General features: G+C 40.7%; 1 protein-coding gene across 1 annotated transcript in view; it reads right to left on the bottom strand.

Moving 5' to 3' along the window:
* The window catches only part of R3HDM2 (R3H domain containing 2), a 59806-nt gene that overhangs the window by 23904 nt on the left and 13875 nt on the right, over positions 1-22027 (bottom strand). The window contains exons 3-14 of the mRNA XM_040983201.1: positions 18986-19027; positions 16717-16803; positions 16121-16247; positions 13788-13866; positions 13093-13152; positions 12364-12504; positions 11802-11910; positions 9132-9227; positions 6185-6216; positions 6010-6063; positions 2034-2266; positions 163-338 (exon numbers count right to left, since the gene is read on the bottom strand). Coding sequence (XP_040839135.1) covers positions 163-338; positions 2034-2266; positions 6010-6063; positions 6185-6216; positions 9132-9227; positions 11802-11910; positions 12364-12504; positions 13093-13152; positions 13788-13866; positions 16121-16247; positions 16717-16803; positions 18986-19027 — 1236 coding nt within the window. The remainder of the gene's footprint in view (positions 1-162; positions 339-2033; positions 2267-6009; positions 6064-6184; positions 6217-9131; positions 9228-11801; positions 11911-12363; positions 12505-13092; positions 13153-13787; positions 13867-16120; positions 16248-16716; positions 16804-18985; positions 19028-22027) is intronic.

Here is a 22027-nt window from a genome sequence, read left to right as displayed (position 1 = left end):
AGTACTATAGCCAAACCACTGCCCTACTGTATCTCTCCCCGCAGCTAACAAATGGGGTAGGGAGTGTCATGGCTCCAAAAATGGCTTCTTCTTGCCACCCACAGTATCAGAGACATGTCTGTACTTCCAGAGCAGGGATTCTGACACCAAGTGGTGACTCACCTGTGAGATCATGTGATTATTCAAGGGTGGCTGATGCTGAGGCGTGGGTGGGAGAGCAGGAAGTTGCTGTTGTTGCTGTTGTTGCTGCTGTTGCTGGACAGTACAAGGCAGAAGGCCCCGGACAGCCTGGGATGAGGTGACCTGGTTGCACACTTCTGGGGCACCTAGTGCCATACCTAAGGCAAAGAGGAGGCCCACTGAGAGCTGCACACATAAGCCAGGAACACGCCCCTGAAGGGCCCAGTTGCAGGGCTCCACATTCCTTTGCCCTTCTCCTTCCTTCTCTTCTGTCCACTCCTACGCTGTCATTTGAAGATTCACTTCCAGTTTCCTTGCTGATGGGAATCCTTGTCTTTGTACATTCTGTTCACCAGGGACAGGAGTCACCTTAGCCATCAAAGTTTGATTTTAGAATTGAACAAAATGTGAGACTGTTGAATCTGAAGTATCTAGAATCTTTCCATAATGACTGTAAAGATGCATCTTTCCTTCCTAGGAGGGTATACATTCCTGGCCCCTAAGGGATCTGTTTTTTCTTTGCTATTCTCAACTTGCAGCATCTCTTATAAAAGTTGCTAAGAAGGCAACCTTGCCCCTTCATCACATATTCCTAACTTTAACCCAAATTTCTTCCCACATTTTCAGACTCTGAGTATATACACATATTCACATCATGTGCTTTAATTAATGTCTGTGGCAGGCACAGTGGAAAGAACTAGGACACAAAGGGAGAGGCAGCACAGTCTTGCCCCTTAGGAAATACAGGATCTTGTGAAAGGAGATAGATACCCACTCAACTGGTACAAGCTGATTAGAAGGGATTCATCAGTGGTTTCAAAATAAGATCTACAGAAGTGGGGACTGGAGAGATGGATTTTAAGGATAAATGGAAAAATGTCAGACCTAGAGGGGAAAAAACAATGTGGTATTCAAGAAATGATTGGAAGGCTGCAGGACAATGAGTATCTAGAAATGAGAGGGTAATGATGGACTACAGCCAAGAAGTTAAGATTTCATGAAGTGGTATGGACTTTACCAGGCAGCTGATACAGAAATGTAAACCTTTTCAAGAAGGAACTCATGTGATTAAATCTGTACCCTGGCAGGGAGATCAGCTGGAACAAAGGCTTGGATAAAAGTTGAAGCAGTAGAAGTAACTGAAAGGGGCCGCAGAGATCCAACAGTAAGACACAATATCTCTTCCTCCCTCTGTCTTAGGGGATAGAGCTATAGAACTTGTACAATGAGACTGGGGAGAAGTGCGGTGAAGGAGAGGCCCACTGGACACAGAGAGCTAAACATCTACTGAGTGTCCAGTGGGAACAGCCAAAGAAGGTTGTGCAGCCGAGGAGGACAGCAGAAGGCTGATGTCTGGGCTTTCCCAAGAAACATCTAGTCCTCACTGCATTAAGCTTCTGAGCCACAGCCACTGCAGCAGCTTCCACATTCTCATCTAGTGGCCATTCCAATTAATTACAACCACCCACACTTTAATGCACTCCCTCCGCTCTGCAAATTCTCTTTGCCATCTTAAGGGCCACAGAATGAAAGTAGCTATCATTTTCATTTTAGTGCATAACCTGAAATTGGACAGGGAGGTACAACTTTATTCAACAATCAGACAAAACAATACAATTTCAACTAGTTGTCTCTCAATAAGGGTTAAAAGTATGAAAGCAAATCACAGAGGGGCTAAATCAGAGAAGACAATGGATCCAAGATATCATACTTCCCCTTGTCTGAGCTGTGCTAAGATTTCCAGGGAACTAGGCCAGGGCAAGGTTTTTGCTGAACACAAATATCAGTGATATTTTGCAAGGGACAAGTAAGAAGGGATGCACGTGACATTGAAGAGAAAGAAGCTGTGGTACCTGGCCTGGAGATCCTTCCCGCACTGCCACCTTTGCTGCTGCCAATGCTGTCACCTCGGGTCAGGATAGAGATTCCACTGAAGCTGCTGGCTTTGGTGACTGGGGGTCGCATGCTCCGGACAGACCCATCTGAATCTGTGCTGCTCCAAGGCCGTGGCTCCAGGGATTTGAGTTCGCTGTCTGTGCTGCTCTGGCGGCTGCTTGAGGTGCGGCTCAACCCCTCACGGTTCCCCCTGCAGAGACCACAGTGGTCAGAGCACCCCCCACCCACCACTTCAGTCAAAGGGCTAGGAGAGAGTTCATTTCTATTCTATAAATGACAAAGAAAGGTGACAGTTAGGGGGTACATGGACACTGACTTCTAGTTAGTTGGCTGGTCAACTAAGACTCAATGGAAGCAGACAGAACAAGATCCAGTACAGTAACAAAGAGCACAGAGGCAAATCTAAAAGACAGTGCACTGGCAACTAATTCATAACATCAGACCAGAATTGGATGGGAAATCACATACATGATGCTGAGATTGGCTGTGGTCTCTTCCCCACCCTCTGTGGGGATCCCATACATGCAGGACATAGTGAGGAGCAGAGGATAGCTAATGCCTTCTTGGAGTTCTTAAAAGGACTCCTAGAAGTTATTGCTAGAAGGCAGGAGTAGTCGATGACAAGAATAAATCCCACAATAGGTCTTCCACATAATACCTGTTAAAGCCAGCAGGGAGGGGTGCTATTTATGTCTACCTTTCCAGGGGTTGGAAGAGTACATTAGACTAAAGGGTGCTCTAGAAAACTCAGTCTGTCGACAGTCTGCAATTGACCCAAGTTGTTTTGTGGAAGTTCCAGCTTGGTGTCAGGGAACATTTGATTTCAGGGTTTCTAAGTGTTAAAAGTCCTCAGCAAGATCAAGCAAATATCTCCCTGGGATTTGGCATGGCAAGGTCTGTGTCTAGTTGCCTCCGTATTGACTGTTGTCCTAGTCAGGATACAGCACTACTAAAGAAGGGGTTCCTCCTCTTTTATTCTTCTGTGATTCATGGGGACTATTTGGATGCTAAGATGACTATGATTATAAACAGCTAAATTCCTTAGGATACCCAGTTTCCCTGAAAACTCTTGCTGAGTTCTTACTGCTTAACTAACAAGCAATCAAAGACTGGAAAAGTTTCCTTTATACTTATCACTTATTTGCTCCCCTCAAAAGCTAATATGATCCAAAGAAGCCAAATGGTGACAAGTTACAAAGACTTTGGCATGTACACTGGGGATTAAGTAAGCAAAAATCATGAATGCTTAGGTTCCCTCCTTTTAACCACTATCTCACCAAAACCAAGCAAAAACCCTGCACTTGGCACCAAAGGCGCTATGTTCAGTGATTCTAATAAAAAAGGAAGTTATTTTTCTAAAAAGGGTTAATACTGAAGAAGTGTTTTATTAGAAAATTACTTCAAAGGTGTAAAGGGGAAATGGACAAACACGTGCAAGGGTTAATTTTTTAGCTTTTAGCCAAGCCAATCATGGTGGACAAGGAACACACTAGAACAGCCGTGAGGAACACACTAGCTCTTTTTTGCCACCCCAAGATGTATGTATCTATAACCTCAATGCTTCTTTGTACAGTTAAAAAGTTGGGAAACAATGTTTCCCCCAAATTTTACTTCTTTCTGTTGCAATGTTAAAAGTATAATAGGAAACAAGAAAGAAGTGTACATCAAGGATTCTCTAATAATACAACCAGACCTGAAGGGACAGCCAAATGCTCTGTGGCAATGAACAAAGACCAGTATCTTGAGAAACTGTTTTGGGGATAAAAAAGTACAATTATGGCAATGGATAAGGTTGAGCATTAGATATTAGAGCTTAATTTTACAAGACAAGTCTAATAGTTGTTTCCACCTAAATTAAATACTTCACAGTGTATTAGAATAATCTTGCCATTACTTGCTACTAGAAGCAGACAGTTACAGAATATCAGCACCTCCTCATTAGAGTTCTGGACTAGTATCCAAACAGGAGAAGTTACCCTTTCAAGAATGCATGATGCTTCATTTCAAATGACTCAGGTCTTTAACCAAAACTCAGTTTGGGGCCTGGCGCGATAGTGTAGCAGTTAAAGTCCTCACCTTGAACACGCCAGGATCTTATATGGGTGCTGGTTCTAATCCTAGTGGCCCTGCTTCCTATCCAGCTCCCTGCCTGTGGCCTGGGAATGCAACTGAGGATGGTCCAAAGCCTTGGGACCCTGCACCCATGTGGAAGACCCGGAGGAGGCTCCTGGCTTTGGATTGGCTCAGCTCCAGTCATTGTGGCCACTTGGGGAGTGAACCATCGGACAGAAGATCTTTTTCTCTGTCTCTCCTCCTCTTTGTATATCTGCCTTTCCAATAAATAAATAAATAAATCTTAAAAAAAAAAAAAAACAACTCAGTTTGAAAAGCAGTGGCTAAAAAGGAGGTGTGGAGGGAGGACTGCCTGGCTTACCAGATCCTTCAAGCTCTTGCCTGAAGTTTGATATAGATTCTCAAGTAAGGATTCAAATGCACTATTTAGACAGGAAATTATGATGTTTGTACAGAGCTGGGATGGTGTAGTGACAAGAACACTGGACAAAGAATCAGTTCCTGTTTGCCACTAATAACCATATGAAATTAGGTTAACCATTTAGTCTGTCTGAATTTATTTTCTTAGATGTAAACTAGCTGATCAAATCAGAATGGAAAGAGAACTGAATCAGACGAAGTATATACCCTGGCAACTATCAAGCTCTGTGCATTAATTCACACAGAGAAATTGACCTGAAACTCTTATTTATTGTATGAGTTTGAAGTACACATGTGGATGGGCTTTTTTTTTTTTTTTTTGTCTTCTTCCACTTTCCTTCTAATGTGGAGAATCCCATTTCTGCTACCACAAACATAAAACCCCCTCTGCCTGGGCTTTTCCAGTGAACTTCATGTGGGATAGTTTAGAGGAAAAAGAGCTCAGAGAGATGGGAAATCCTCTACCCAAGAATATGAAATCTCACTACACCAATATTTACATGGGTTTACTAACTTTAGAAAGGTCTGTAGGATGGGCAGCTGGAATACTGGAAATGAGAAACCCAATCTGGGTTACTCAGCCTCTATTGAGCTTAGGATTCAAAAAACAAAAACCCTTTGAAAATCTGAATTATGAGTGCTAATAGTGTTTACTACTCAAGTTCTCTGTATTCCACCAGCAGAATGGGAAGAACAGACTTGAAGGAGTTGGTACTGAGATGGGGCTGAGAGTTGTACTTCTCTCAGATTATCCTCTCAGATGGGATGGAGAGACAGGAATGGAAAGGAGTTTCTGAAAACTGTTTTGTGGGAAAATAGAGACTATTAAGCACTGGGGAAGATAACACAGCCCTTACCACATGCAGAGGAAGTGCCAATCATATGAAGAGTAAACTCTAAGTCTGTTTTAAGCACAGATCCCTTAGTTACTTTCTGTGGTAATCTTGGAGATGACATTGTCTCCAAGAGAAAATTACAAAGGCAGAAGTGTTCGTGTATGTTTATATATTTCTTCTTAAAGATAGAAAGCATTCCCTATGCTGGGTCAGGGATAAGCTTTCACTTCTTCCCAGATTCTGAAAAGGCAGCCAGAGACATTCATTCGTATACCTTACTATAAATACATGTTTGAATCCTTTTTTAAAAATTTTAATTTCAGTAAATCTCTGGGAAGAAGCACCTATCCCCACATATCTATTAGGTCCCCTTCACCACCATCTATTCAGGACTCAAAATGAAACCAGCCATGATAAAAATAAAGTCTAAGCAGGAGCTATTTTCTTTTTAAACAGGGAAAAATATCTAATGTTGCAAAAACCACAAATTTAATTATTCCACAAGCAGCCATGCATGGAGCAAACCCACTCTGCTAAAGTGATTACAGCAAAACAAAACAAAATAAAAAAATAAAAAGGAGAGATATAGATTACACAGAAGTACCTAAAAATCTGCCTTCTCTTGTGAGAGCTAGAAGAAAAGGCGTCTTTGGAGAGTCTGTTGGTTAACATAAACAAAAACAAAAACAAAAACAAAACAAAAGGCATAATTACAGGAGTATAGTAACCTCACTGACAAAGCTCAATGAGAAGCAGGGAACATGCTAAGTGGTACTAACCTGATGTCATTTAGATATCCGTTCTGGCCAGTCTAGGTGAGGGGAGAAAACGGAAAATAACTTATAAGAAAACAGCATGGCATAACCAAAAAGGATGTCCATGATGCTATGAATACCCAAGGACCTTAAACCAAAGCTCATCCCACCAACAGGAAGAGGGAAAGCGGGAACAGGACAACCCACACCCACATACCCAGCCTGACTTCTCACCTTAATTTGAAAGAACATTCGGAATTTTTAGCCTTCCCACAGTTTATAAAAAGAGGTTGATCAAGGTAGGAGTATAGAAGGGAGAAAGAGGAAAGTATTAATCTAATTATTATTTCCTTTGTATCTCTAAATTGATTGCTTTAGTAAGCTGAGCATTAATGATTGGTGTGCTTGGTCCTAGAGAATGTGTTCAAAGGAAGAAAACAGGGAGACAAGAAAAAGACTCTTTGTTTTTTTGGGAGGAAATCATCCTCGGTGGCTACTTCATTTCTGTTGTCTACACTGACCAAAAATAAAAGACATTCTACCTGAAACCCAAAAAGGGTGGGATATTGGGAAAGCAGGTACTTTTCAGAACCTAGAAAAAATGAAAAAAAAAATTGAATGTCTGACACATTTCCTCTGGAGTCATCTTCTGACAGTCACTGAGCTGAGTGAAGTGAGCACTATGGTGGACTTTGAAGCCTTAGAAAAAAACCAAGAGTATCCAGCAGAGCGGGCTCTGCACAGAGCAGAGCCTGTGTTGTAAGGTTTCCCAATGCATAGCTCTGCCTCCAGAAGGCTGCAGCAGCATTTCCATCCAAACACCCTTCTTGCCACTTCCCTTTCTTTTTGGCCTGCCTCTTGCCCCTACTCCACTCACAAACCCGCAACCCCACCCTTTGACTGGTCATACTCCTCTCCATGTGAAATGTAGAATATGGTGGGTTGGCTTTGGCCATTTTCCCTGTCTATACTTTCTTAAACTTCTGATGTCTCTATATTAAGAGTTAGGAAGTGCAGAAATGAAAGAGATAAATCCACAGGATTTCATAAATGCTTGAGACTAGAAATCAGGAAGAAAAAGGACAGAAAAGATAACTTAGCCTTTGTTTTGGTACAGGTAGATACATTTTAGTGTTGCTCACAAGTCCCAATAACCTATTACAAGCTGCCTTGCTTTTGGACCATCTATTACTTTGTTAATGGCTGCTATGGTACAACAGTCACTTTTCATGTGTCACTGAAACAGAAGAAATATCAATGACAGTCAGTGAGCAGACCATGCTGCCATTGGTACTTCTTAACCTAAAAGGCTCAGAGCAGAACAAGCTGTCCCGAGGTGCTTTAGCTGAGGGGAGAACAGCACACTTTGGAGCCAGACTGCCTGAGTTCATATCACCAGCACTTCTGACTAACTAGCAGTGTGATCTTAGATGGTTACCTAATCTCTCTGCTTCCGGTCTTCATTTATAAAATAGGGAAAATAATGGAACTTATTTCACAGACCTAGTGTGAAGATTGTGAGTTAATCTACAAACTGCTAAGAACAATGCTCATTATTTAAATGCTTGCTGTTATTGTCCACCAAGTTGCTCTGACCACAAGTTAAGAGTCATCACTGGTCACAGTGATGACATCTCTCCTCTCATTCCACCCAACTAGTTTGCAGGTAAAGATAGAGAACCCTCTTTAGACTATGGTTGAATGACTGGGAGGACACAATTTTCTGAATGGAAGTATATATGCCAGGAGACAAGAAATTTGCTCTCCTGAGACTTTGGGACAGAAGGCTTGTCATGTATCAGCTGCTAGTGAGGATCCTTGGCAGCATGTGACTCTCCTGAGACAATGGAGCAAGTACAGTGGAGTTTGGTTTTTAGGTGAAGACAGCATTTTTCTGAGTGAGGTAACGATGGAAAGATATATATACACACACACATATATATGTAGTGTGTGTGTGTATGTGTAAATAAATAAATAGAATGCCTTGCTGAGAAAGGGCAGAGTGGAGAAATGGGAGGAGAGCAGTGTCTATCTAAACACATTGACATAAATTAATCATTTACTGACATTTGAAAGGAGAGTGGCATTCCTTTCCTTACTAATCAATGAGATGGTGCTGCTATCTGGATCTAGCATCTTCTGAGATTTGTTCCTCTCTCAGCTACTCATCCATTTTCTGAATTTCTGCTAACTATCTTCAACTCTGTAGGCAAAAGCAACCAGACACAACGGCATCAAGTAGAACTGACATGGTTCATCATTCTTTAAAGAATAAAGTTGCCTAAACTGACTCGAATTGCTTCTTGGCCCATGGAGCCACTCTTGTTGTCAGAAACAAAGATAAGAGATATAGAAAGAGACTTCCTGTTTAGGTAGAGACAGGATGGAACAGCAGTACTCTCTGTGCAGGTAGAATGGAGAGCTCCTACAGGACAGATGCTACATCTGTGTCTTAACAAGAACCAACACAGTCTAAAAACAAAGCTGGCAAAACAAGATGAGTATAAAGCCTGTGTGAACAATAGGTCTCCTGCTTAGAAGCAAACAAAGATGCCTACATGGACAGTGGGAGTGAAAGAGTTAGGTAAGTAGGGGGAGGGTTTGAAAGGTAAGATTCAGGGCCTTTCCATTAGCCCTGTCAAAACCATTTCTATGTTCAATCTAGTCATATTTACCAAATTCAGCCACTCCAAGTTTTAGTTCTCTTTGAGTATCATACAGAAATGTATTAAAAGTCATATAATTAAAAGCCTGCAGCTTCCCAATAACACACATTTAACTTTGGAGGACAAATCTGGGACTGGCTGATGTTGGCTAAAACAACAACAACAACAACAACAACAGCAACAGCAACAGCAACAACAACAACAAACCAACCCCAAAAACATTTATGGAGGGTTCATTCCATTCACAGTTCCAAAGATTAAGAGCTAAAAGCTATGGGCTGACAACTCTCAGAAGCTACACTTACCTCTCGGGCAAATATTCTCTCTCGGGCCCTTTGATATTCCTCCTCTCTCTCTTCTATTGACTTGCTCCTCCTTCCATCCTGTAATGGAACTCTGATCTAGATCGATGAGCAGAATTAAGCTAGTTAAGTTCTCCTCGTACTGCAAGCTCACTGCACACCAGCAAGGAAGAGAAACCGGGAAAGTTTACAGTTGCCATCAAAAAATGGAAAAAAAAAAAAGAAATAAATTTTCCAGTCCTGGACAGGTTTCACTGGGTACATCTGACCATGCAGTTTGGGAGATCAGGTTTTCTGAATGGCTGGGGACTATTCAACTTCCCACCCACCCCAGAGTATCACAAACAACAACTATTTATAAGGATTGGGTTGTTTCCCTGTAGTAATCAGGTACTCTCCAGTCAATAAGGAGCAAGAAAACAGCCCTGGGAAAATAAACATTGCTGTAGAGGGAAAGCAAAGGAGACAAGGAGTCTAGAGAGGGGAAAGGTGTTAAGCAGAGCTGAACATGGAGAAGGAAGTTTAGAGAACTAGCACCTGACATTATCCCTTCTTTAATCACTAATGCCATGGCTGAAGACCCAAGTTACATACAGCAAAGAGGGCTCTGGGAACAAAATCCCAAGGACGAAGCTAAACTCAAAGTCTAAGCAGTTAATTTTTTTTTTTTTAATCTTAACCATAGCAACTGGAAGGAGAGAATAAGAGAAAGAAATTACAGAAATAGAGAAGGAAGAAAACATAGCAACATAAAGAAGAGAAAAAAGAAGACAGAATAGAGAGACAGCTGAGCACAGGAAGGGTGGGGAGAAACAGATACAGAGAAAAGAAGGAGTGGAAGAGAGTGAATTTGACATTTTCTGAAAAACAGTATGCAGTGATGAGATGGGATGGCTGGGCAGACGGCTACCTCTGGCTAGTCTACTACTTAACTCCCCATCAGTCTTTCCCTCCTCTGGCCTGTGTTTCATGAACATTTTCAGGAATGGGCTATACCATAGTATCCTTTCCATACAGCTCTAGCAGAACACTTAGAAAATGAATGCCATCAGGTTAGAAATGATTTTGACCTTTAATCCTCAGATTTTAAAACTTCAGAGGAAGCAACTAGAGACTGCTGCTCCTGGCTGACCTTCTTTACTGTAACCCATGCCCTGGGGAGCATAACTTCAGGGGTATCAATTTTCATTAGATTTCATTCCCACTTGCCTTAAGTACCTAAACACTATCCAATGTCCTTAGCCTCCAGCACTGGAAAACTAATGGTGGAGGGGAAAGAACATAATAGGTTTTAAGGTCAAGCAGAATCTCAGCTCTGCTACCTTTCAGTAATGCTGACTTCAGTTATGTATGAATTAAGGTCTATTAGCCTCAATTTTCTTGTATGTAATGTGGGACCAACAACCCGCACCTATATTGGGCTGCGGAGAGATAACATACATGAAGTGTTCATAACAACCTAGTTCAGGAGAAACCCTAAAAAAAAAAATACAGCAATTCACTATGCTCATTAATGGTATCACAAACAGAAAGTACACAGAGCCTACCCTATTATGAACCAGGCCTGAAGCTGGGGAAATAAGACTTTCACAATTGGGACCCCACTCTGCCACAATATATCTCTAGGCCTGATCCAAGAAAAATGCTTTTGGGAAAATGGAGAGAAGGGCATCAGGATGGAAAGGCTCTTTCTTGTTTTTAAAATTTTTATGTCTTTTTATATGTTTCCTCTATTTCAATCAGACCCAGGATGTTTGTCACAGGAGATAATGGCACTTTTCTTAAAAGGACTCTCTCAAATACTTAAGTAGCAAGCAAAAAAGATCCTGGTCTGAGAAACCAATTCTTACTTTAGAGGTAAAATATTATTACAGTTATCATTAATCAACAAGATTCATATTGGCTCTACCAATCACACTCTTTCAACTAATCCTTCTTGGAGGCCAATTAGAAGTAGGCTAAATCTAAACTCTATCCAATTAGGAAAACTAGACAACAATCACTTACTACCTAAAGAGTAAGCCAGAAATCAGAGCAATAGCCATGCCCATACATGAAGGAATAGGACAGCTTGTTCACATCTCATTCCCACAGGAGTGGATCACAGAGGGGATGTTGCCTGAAGTTCCCAGCAGTAAAAGTCAAATTAACCCACTCACCTTTGAATTGGGAAAGACTAAAGAGTTTGCAGAAAGGGATCACACACACCTTTATAACTGGTTAAATTAGATCACAACTTTGCCAGTTCAAGATTAGCCCTGAGCTAGGATAAGGATGAAGTGGAATAAAGTAGCTCCTGGTGGTTCCCAAATAAATTCCAAGCTATCAGAGAATAAAAGAATGAAATCATCAGCTGGGTCAATGCTGAGGCACAGAGGAGTCTTGCTTTGTCCAAAAGATGTGGAGTGATAAGTCAGTGGCAGACCCAAGGAGTTCCAGGTCAAAGGAGATCACCCAGCAAACCTCAGCACCATGTCTCTGGGGCTAAGAAGGTGGCATCCAGCTCAGTAAATGAAGTCAGTTCTCAACTTAAGTCAATGCCAACTCAGTACAGCTCAATAACATTGTTCTATACTAGTGCATTTTGAGATTTTTCCATCCCATAAAAATTCTGCTTCCTTCCCAGTTTCTCTTACTGCTCTCTGTACAGGCCCACCCCTTTCCATTCTTCACCTGGTTATCATCTCGGTCCATACTGGCATCGTCTCTTTTCAGAATGAACCTCTGTTGAAATTCTGCATTCTTCTCATCCTTTATATGTTCTGAGAACCTCTGCTCAGGACTAGGATTTGGAAAGGAATGCGGAAGGAAGGGAGGAAAAAGATCTCTTTGTTAGGAAGCACATTTTCTACATGCATTTTCCCCGAATTCCACAATTTCCATTTAGGGAAAATCTGGAATTGTATATCCAAAAAGTCACCAGAGAGTTTTAATGACATACTCTGCACTTATTATACATCTTTTTAAATACATTTCTGTAATGTCTCTTCTTCTAAAAGTATACCCATCCTATCAGTGAAGGTGAGAGAAGCTAGAGCCTGTCTTAAAAAAAAATGATGGTGCCTCTAGCATGTGTCTTCAATACTTCAATGAATATTAGGAACTGATAATACAATCAGTCTCCACTCCACAACTCCCCCTGCCCCAGGAGAGATAATCCGATTTTACAGATTCCGTTTCTACTCTTGTAAATTATCCCAGGGAAGTTTCCCAAATCTGTAATTCCCTCCCTTACATTCTTGTGTTACTCGTTTTGTTGATGATGACAGCTTTCCCAGTTTGATCAACATTGTGGTCCATCCCAAAGTAGGCAGCAACCCGGTGTAATAGCATCCGGTGATATGAGGTCATCTGAGGGAACTTCTTGAACTGGTTACTGAAGGGAAACCCAGTGGGAAATGTGAAATGAGACAAAGAACAGCTACAACAGTCAACTATAATGTTTCTTAGAGGTGTTTAAAGTAGATTTTCTTAGGAGAAACAGACATTGTAAGAAAGATATTTACTCAATGGGAACAAAAGAGGTTTCTCTCAGCTTATTTATCTACAGCATTTGGCAGTCTATTTAATCTACTATCGTTAAGGCCACATTGTAAGCCCTGCTTCCCCTCCCCCAAGATGCTCAACAATAAAACAAAACAAAAGTTTAAAAGCAGTAAAATCTGAGGTAAGAATTAACTGTTGAAAATACGTAAATTATTTTTCAACTCATGTCTATAAGTTTTAGTAACTTTAAACATATACACACATACATTTTTTACACACATACACTTTTTTTGTCACACATACACTTTTAAATCTACTTCTGATTAGTTCCCTAACTCATTTTGTTCCCGAATGAGTAATTAGTTCAAGATTCACATTTTAAGGGAAGGATGAAAAAGGGATGTCCTAAAATCATACCTAAATTTCCTTTCAGTGCCCCCTCCCACCTCTAAATGTGTATTTCATACAAGTAACTTACTTGTTGTCATTAATAAATTCCAGAATCTCCTGTTCTAATTTTAGCAGCATCATTCTGTCCCTGTTTAAAAAAAAGATTAAAACAAAAGAAAACAAAACACAGCCCTCCCACAGTCACTGAAAGCAGAGATTTAAAATACAACTTGTTGACCACAGAAGCTAGTGGGAGGGACAGAGCCAAATTTTAACATGGACTGTGATGCACAGCCTCCCTGGGCTGTCTGCACATATTTTGAAAGAGAGAAACAACCTAAGTTTTACAGAGCCCTCCCAATAATGAAGTTTATCATCTATATCAGAAATCTAATTTTGTTAGGACATAGTCATATAAACATACTTCTAAATCCAATTATAATTTTACATTCCATTTGGTTATCAGTAGACTTTTAAAGCAATCATGATTTAGCTTATGCATAAATCAATTATTTCCTTATGTGCTTTTTCATCACTGTATTCCCAAGGTCCGCATATTGTCTCAGCATTCTTCTTCCACAGAATTTCTCTTAAATTCTTTTCAAAGCTGAAACCTCTGTAGAGGTATTTTGTAATCCTCATAGAACATATAAGTATTTGCAAAAGATCAGTGAGAGGTATGTGTGTGGGGGGCCCCAAGATTCTTATGGAAAAATTCTGGCAAGTTGCTTGGCCTCCTGTTGGTTCCATCCCCTTTTCCTTATGTACTTATCATATTATTACCTTGGGTTCTTTTTCAGTGTATTTACAATAAATTCATGCAGGTCTATTCCAGTGGAGTCTGTATATTCTTGGCTGGAGTCTAGAACCAAAGCAAAAAAGAAATTTAAAAAAATGTAACTGACTTGTGTAGTATCTAATGCCAAGCAAAAGCTCACAACCTAATCAGGAGAGAGCAGAAAAGTGGAATCAGTCTTCAGGGGCTAGCATGAATCTCAAGGCCATCATGAGCTGCCAGCTCCCCACAGAAGAAAGGCCGCATCATTACAATGAAAAGCATCTGATCATCAGCAACGATCTACTGAACACCCTAATCAAAAGGAAGTAGGCTTTATTCTAGCAAAACAAAATAAATTCTAGGGGCCTGGTACAATAGCCTAGTGGCTAAGTTTTTGCATTACATCAATCAGGACTCCATGTGGGGTACTGGTTCATGTCCTGGTCTGCTATACTTCCCATCCAGCTCCCTGCTTATGGCCTGGGAAAGTAATCAAGGATGGCCTAAGGCCTTGGGACCCTGCACCCATGTGGAAGATGCAGAAGAAGCTCCTGGCTCCTGGCTTCGGACTGGCTGAACTCTGGCCACTGCAGCTACTTGGGGAGTGAACCAACAGATGGAAGATCTTTCTCTCTGAATCTCCTTCTCTCTCTACATATATATATATATCTGTCTTTCAATATAAATAACTAACTAACTAAATAGATAAACAAATAAGTAAATATATTTAAAGATTTATCTAGTTTTATTGGAAAGTCAGAAATACAGAGAGAAGGAGAGACAGAGAGGAAGATCTTCCGTCCGATGATTCACTCCCCAAGTGAGTGCAATGGCCAGTACTGCGCCAACCCAAAGTCAGGAGCCAGGAACCTCTTCCAGGTCTCCCATGCAGGTGCAGGGTCCCAAGGCTTCGGGCTGTCCTCAACTGCTTTCTCAGGCCACAAGCAGGGAGCTGGATGGGAAGTGGAGCTGCCAGGATTACAACCGGTGCCCATATGGGATCCTGGTGCATTCGAGGCGAGGACTTTAGCCACTAGGCCACCACGCCAGACTCAAATAAATATCTTTAAAAAAAAGAAAAGAAAGTAGGGTCCAGCTCAGTAGCCTAGTAGCTAAAGTCCTCGCCTTGCATAAGCTGGAATCCCATACAGGCACTGGTTCTAAATCCAGCAGTCCCATTTCCCCTCTAGCTCCCTGCTTGTGGCCTGGGAAAGCAGTGGAGGATAGCCCCAAGTCTTGGGACCTTGCACCTGCGTGGGAGACTGAGAAGAGGCTACTGACTCCTGGCTTCGGATTGGTGCAGCTCCAGCTGTTGCAGCTATTTGGGGAGTGAATCAATACATGGAAGATCTTTCTCTCTGTCTCTCCTCCTCTTCTTTTTTTTTAAAATTTATTTATTTATTGGAAAGTCAGATATACAGAGAGGAGGAGAAACAGAGAGGAAGATCTTCCACCCGATGATTCACTCCCCAAGTGAGCGCAACGGCCGATGCAATGCCGATCCGAAGCCAGGATCCAGGAACTTCTTCCAGGTCTCCCACACGGGTGCAGGGTCCCAAAGCCTTGGGCCATCCTCGACTGCCTTCCCAGGCCACAAGCAGGGAGCTGGATGGGAAGTGGAACTGCCAGGATTAGAACCAGCGCCCATATGGGATCCTGGCACATTCAAGGCGAGGACTTTAGCCGCTAGGCCACGCCACCTGGCCCCTCTCCTCCTCTTCTTATATCTGACTTTCCAATAAAAAAAAAAATAAATCTTAGAAAAAAAAAAGAAAAGAAATTCTAGGTAAGGGCGGTCACGGCTGAACTTTCAGAATCTCTGTAAATATGTCTAATTAGTTTTAATCTCACGGTGACCCCTACCTTTTTTGTCAACTGTCATTTTTATAGGCTTTGTTTTTTTTGTACCCAGTCCAAGTTTAATGCCAAAGAGAGTTTAAAAAGAAAGTTTAATAATTAGAAGCAAACATACGTTATCATTATCATGTAAAAAAATCACTCCAGCCATTCCCAAATCAAACATAAATGGTATCTGGAGAAACTGCTATCAGTTATTCTCCATGTCATCGTTTTTCCCTGAGTACAAATAAAATCAGAATTCACTATATACAGTTTTGTAATGGGTAATGGCAATGCAGAAAGAGCAGTTTTCTATCTGTATGAGCCCCAGTGGCAGGGCTGGTTAAAGAAGCAGAGAAAGGAATCTAGTTAGGCACTCAAGTCAATAGCAACTCCTGGTGGGCCAGGAAGATGAGTAGGCAGCAGAGTCCTGAACGTAAGGAAAAGGCACTATGCAGTCAGGTGCTGGGATAGGCTAGAGGTTAGAGAAGGTCCTTACCTCTGGAGAGCATCTTCCTTGGGACCTTCTCTTTGTTTTTGTCCTTGTCTTCTTTTTCAGAAACATCCTTAGTGGACTTTTCTTCCTCCTTGTCAGAGGGACAACTGATGTGCAACTGAATTATATCCTTAAAAAGCAGAAAAAAGGAATAAAATCAAACACAAAGGATTTTAAAACTGTCTTTCAGATCCCCTGGATTCTTGTGGTGGTACCTTTCTCTTACAGAAGGCTGTTTTTCATTCATTAAATTGTTTTCATTTCTGATCCATGGGGAGGGTAAAGGCTAAGATGTGGCCGCCAGCAGTCACAGCCTACATATGGAGTTTAAATTTTACTAGGTGATCTTAGAGTAGGAAGTAGATGGCAACAGAAGAGTATGAGTAGGAAAATAAGACCTAGCCCTAAGATTTCCTGTCTTCAGTATCTCAGGTGGTCAAGTTGACTTAGATTTCATGCTCTCGCCAGGCCACTATTTATTGCAACAGCTTTTGTTTTGAAATGCTTTCCAATTTACAAGATGGATGCTGATGCTGTGATTGCTACACTACACTTGACCAAACAACTGCCAGCTTAAAAGCTACATATAAATCACCTACCTGGGTTTCAAGTGGCCCATCAGCAAATGGGGTAGAAGACTCCTCACACACTGCCAGGCTTCGTACCAACTTTAGCTTGGAATTAGACTGAAAAAAATTACACAAACATATTCCTTTCTTGAACATTCAAAAACATTGGCTGAACCCAAGGGACACTCACTGGCATTGCTAATTGCTGCTTCATTAAATATGTTTTTGTTCCCCTAAACAAATTCTACTCACCCATTTCTGATTCATTTGGAAGATACTCTACTTAAACAGTAGACATATAAAAACAAAAAGCCAGGTATTAGAAAATCCACTTCACCTACCCACCTTCTCTATCCTAGGGTTCCAATTTTGTTCTCACATGTTTACTGTAACTGATGTTACATACACCAGCATAGCATTCTAGAAGGATGCCATATTTGAGAACCAGGGTCCTTGCCAGAACTCTTGATTTTGCCTTTAGAAGCGAGAAGACTATAGGCAAATTATTTGCATCTCTGAGTCTCTGTCTTCCCTCAATGAAATTGAAATAAAAATATCTAAGAAGTTGTTGTGAGAAGTAGATGGTGTAAGCATATAAATATATACAATATCATTAAACAATACTTATCATTCATTAAACAATACATGCAAAATCAGTATAAACCTAAGGTGGGAAGCGTATGAAATGAAATTTCTAAGGAAAAACAAAAGATGAAGACAAAGAAAACTATATAACATTTGGGATCTATTAATTTGAGGAGAGATCAATAGAGAGAGAGCTCACATGTGCCTGGCTCATTCTCCAATGCAAACAACAGGGCTGGCCTGTGCCAAAGAGCTGGGATTACATTCCAGGTCTCCCATGTGGATGGCCAGAATCCAGCTACCTGCACCATCATCTGCTACCCCACAGGGTATGTATGAACAGGAAGCTGCAACCAGGAGTAAGGACCAAGAATCCACTCAGGTAGTCTGATGCAGGAGGCAGGTGTCTTAGTCACTAGGTTGTTCCTCAACACTTCTGACTAACGCATTAAAAAAGCAAATCCACCTTGCTTTACTTACTGGGTGGTAAGCCCCCAATCTGAATTCCATTATGCTAATTGCTATTTTCCTACAGATCTCCAGTGCAAAAACTATGCTGACTCATTATAAATATACCTATAAATCTCTAGTGAGAGATCTTCTTACAAACTCAAAGCTTACATTGAATACAGAAGCACAAATGTAGTTTGTATGCCCCAGGTAGTGCAGTACAAAGAACTTGTAAGTCTGAAGAATGACTTGATGCTTAGTTCTGTTACTTGCTACTTAATGTCTTTTGTGACATCTATTTAATCACAGTTGCTCAAGTTTCCCCATCTACAAAACGGAAATAGTAACTATCTTACTTACCTTAGAGATTCTGAGAGGCACTCAAGCAGCAGTGAGCATATTTTGTTTTAAATATTAATGCTAAGCTTATCACTATAGATTAAGTCATGTAAGGAAAGACCCTGAGACAATTTTTTATACTTTTTGGACTTTTTGAAAAATAATCCACTTCCTAGTTGAGCAACTTCTAAATTCTATCATTATTTTTTGAGGGGAAGGTAGTAGACAACCTTAATTATTACTTCTGGTGACAAGTCTTTCTATCGCAGGCAAAAATTAATGTTTTATTGTTCTTAGGTGAATTAAAAAGATGTCACATACTAACATACACAATTTCCCCTGAGTAGTTTGCTTAAAATAATCTGTGATGTGTTAATTTTAATATCCAATGATTAAAAACAATATCCTCTTTCTTGTCCCAACCTCCATGACCAACAAAAGTCTTATAAATGTTTTAAAGCTTGTATTTTTAAGATATTCAAAAATACTGAGCCATTTCTACTAAGAGAGTAGATACATTTTAAAGGAAAATTCACATTTAAAAAGTAATAAAAAAAGAAAAGTGAATGGGAATAAATGGCCATTCTCCCAGGGAAGCCAGTGTGAGCAGAGAAAGCATCATTTCAGCACAACCAGTACAAAATTCTTTCATGCTCTGTGAAAGGCTCCAGCTGGGTATCCTTTCAGGCATCAAAACCAGACTGTGACTGAACTACAGATGATGAAGAGAAGGGAAGCCAGACTTTCATTAGGAAATGTGTGTATATGTGTACATACTAGTGTGTGTATGTTTCTTAATCTGGGTACAGAGTACAGATAAGAAAACTCTGCCTGTATATCACTTTGGTAAACTAAATACTGGTGATAATCCCATTTACTGAATATGTTACTGTCAGAAAAGAAGCTACAGAGGAAGATCTCTTACCTTTGTTCTTTTCCTTGCATGACCATGGTTGGATGTCCGCCTCTGTGAGAGGGAATTAGAAAATATAAAGGTGGGGAAAATCAACTCCTAAGTTAAGAAGCAATATATATTTACAAAGAAAAAGCATTAATGGTAAAACTATTACACCAATAGCTGAACTATGATGAAAATCATCTGATATGGCTTCTCCCTACTGAGACTTTAGCAACTGTGATGTGGAAGGGCCCATTGGTCACCTATAGTCACATCACTTAACATGAAAATAAAGAGTAGAAAGACTGATATACTGGTTTATTTTAGAGATTATAAGAATGCCATTTGACCAACTCATGGAATCCTCTCGCAGTGCAATTCTTCTTCTGGTAATGTCACCATCATAGCAAAAAGGAGTATTTTTTCCAAGCTTGCTCTCAGGAGCCTATTTAATGCATCACAGCTTTGAGGTATGGTTCCTATCACTCAATAATATGTTCATAGGACAACACAGAGTACCAATATAAGATACCCAAATAACCTGTCCTGGAAGCTGTGGAAACGGAAAAAGTATTCTTTCCAAGTGTCTCCCTCCTTGAATCTTGGAATTCTCATAGTTTTAAGTTTATGTTGGTGACTTTTATAGTCTTGGTCAGAGAAGTAACATGGGACAGGACATAAAATGCATAGAAGATGGGGACAACTTTTCCACAGGAAATGGAAGAAATAATGGGCAAGGACAAGGCAGAAGCTGACGAAGAGTTTGAATGAGGTGTGATGAAGGAAGGAAAAGCTAAATAGGTGACAAGATTTCCAAACAACCGAGAAGTCAGAATAGGGGCTTTGTTGTACATGTGGTTACAAATGGTAATTCAAGGCAATTCAAGGTTCCTAGATGTTTAGGATGCAACTCACTGTAATGGGAGTGTACAAAGAACTAAGGCTGGAAGGTAAGGGAGGGGAGATGAGTCCAAGGCAGACAACCAGCATTGTGCTGGGCAGATGGAAGTCTCTCCTCAGTCCTCTTTGCTAGTTAGCAAACAGAACAGGCAGATCTAGGAAGCTGGGAAGATTATGGTATGGAGGATCTAGTCAGGGGCAAGGATGCTGGAGCAAGCAAAACACCACATCCAGAGATGTGAAGTAGTGTCTATCAACTCTTTTTTCATATCAGCAATATGGACACATTATATGAAATTCAGAAAGTAAAATGTGGATGGATGTTAAGTAGTATGCTTCTTTTCATATCTCTCTTAAATGAATGGCAAGCACCGAATTTCAGCTACATCCAGCAATCTTTTATACATGCATAAGATTAATATACATATACACTCAGTTGATTTTTAAAAGTTAAGTATATTGTATACACTATCCTGACCCTTGCTTTTATGCTTTTTTCATGAGTACCTCTCCATGGGATATACTCTGCCACAATAAATGACCACTGCATTGAGTATATTTACAAATAAAGTAACATAGTTCATTGAAAAACTTTTCTTAAAATAAAATATTGCTAAATCTCCCTTAAAATGGTACCAATACTAATCTGCACTTCTACTAACAATATATGAATCTGCTTACTTCCTAGTATGGATTGTTCATGTAACAGTCAAATACAAACGGAAAACCTACTATGTACCAGGTATTATAATAACTATTGGAAGATACAGAGATGAAAGAAATACAACTTATCACAATCCTGTTGGAGAGGACAATTACAATGCAGCATGCTTGGTGCACCAGAGAGGCACTCAGCAGTAAGTGTTGCAGGAACACATAGTTAAAAAAAAAAAAAAAGAAAGTCTTACTCAGGCCTAGAAATATACATGTTCACACTGTCATAGAATCTCAGAACTCACAGATACTCAAAACCCAAAAACTCATTTAATTATTATCTTTCCTATATAGGCAAGATACATGCAAGGTACCATTAAGAGACTTTGGGAATACAATGGTAAGCTATCCTGTCCTACTCCTGGGCTTCATTGAGTTTACACTTCTGTGAGGAAAGCACACACTAATAGGATTACAGGGTATATATAGATCATAAGGATAAGCAGGGCAAAGGAAGATTCCTGGACAGATATAGCTGGATTAAGTTTGAAAGATACAAAGGTCTTAGACTGATGTAGAGAGGGGCTTGGAAGTTGAGAAAGGCCAGCAAAAGAACACTAATAAAGAAATTCTAGACAGAGCAGGCATGTACAAATGTTTGCTTTCCTTAAATGTTGTTTAAACCCCAAAAGTTTTTGCTCCAATTTATAACAGGGACTGTGGAATAAAATAAGCATTGAATCCCAGAGATGACAGGTAACAGGCCAAGGACTTGGTCATAATATATATCAAGCTAGGAAATCTGGGACTTTGCCTAAGCAATAAACACAGAAAGTTCGAATTAACACATTAATGTACTTCTTTATTTCATAACCGACTTTCTAATGCAGTTTGGCAGATGAGGAAGAAGGAATTATGAAGACAAAAAGCCCAAGTAGAGGGCCCGGCGCGGTGGCGCAAGTGGTTAAGTCCTCGCCTTGCAACCCCGGGATCCCATATGGGCGCCGGTTCTAATCCCGGCAGCCCTGCTTCCCTTCCAGCTCCCTGCTTGTGGCCTGGGAAAGCAGTGGAGGACTACCCAAGGCTTTGGGAACCTGCACCCGTGCGGGAGACCCGGAAGAGGCTCCTGGCTTCGGATCGGCATAGTATCGGCCCGTTGCGCTCACTTGGGGAGTGAATCATCGGACGGAAGATCTTCCTCTCTCTCTCTCTCCTCTCTCTGTATATCTGCCTTTCCAATGAAAAAATAATAAAAATAAATCTTTAAAAAAAAAAAAGCCCAAGTAGAGGCCATAGCCAGCTGGTTATCTAAAAAGTTCAATATATGCGAAGTAATGCTTTGCCCATTCTTCTGTGTAAAAAAAATATTTTTATTTGAAAAGCAGACAGACACAGAGAGATTTCCCATCTACTGGTTCACTTCCAAATATATGCAGCAGCATGGGCTGTGCTAAACTGAAGATGGGCACCTAGGGTTCAATCCACATCTCCTACATGCATGGCAGTGACACAGTC

Source organism: Ochotona curzoniae, unplaced genomic scaffold (genome assembly GCF_017591425.1).
Source record: "Ochotona curzoniae isolate NIBS_2020 unplaced genomic scaffold, NIBS_Ocur_1.0 contig_1014, whole genome shotgun sequence".
Classification (NCBI taxonomy): domain Eukaryota; kingdom Metazoa; phylum Chordata; class Mammalia; order Lagomorpha; family Ochotonidae; genus Ochotona; species Ochotona curzoniae.
The sequence above is the reverse complement of the archived record's forward strand: the minus strand, read 5'-3'. Positions and strand labels throughout refer to the sequence as shown.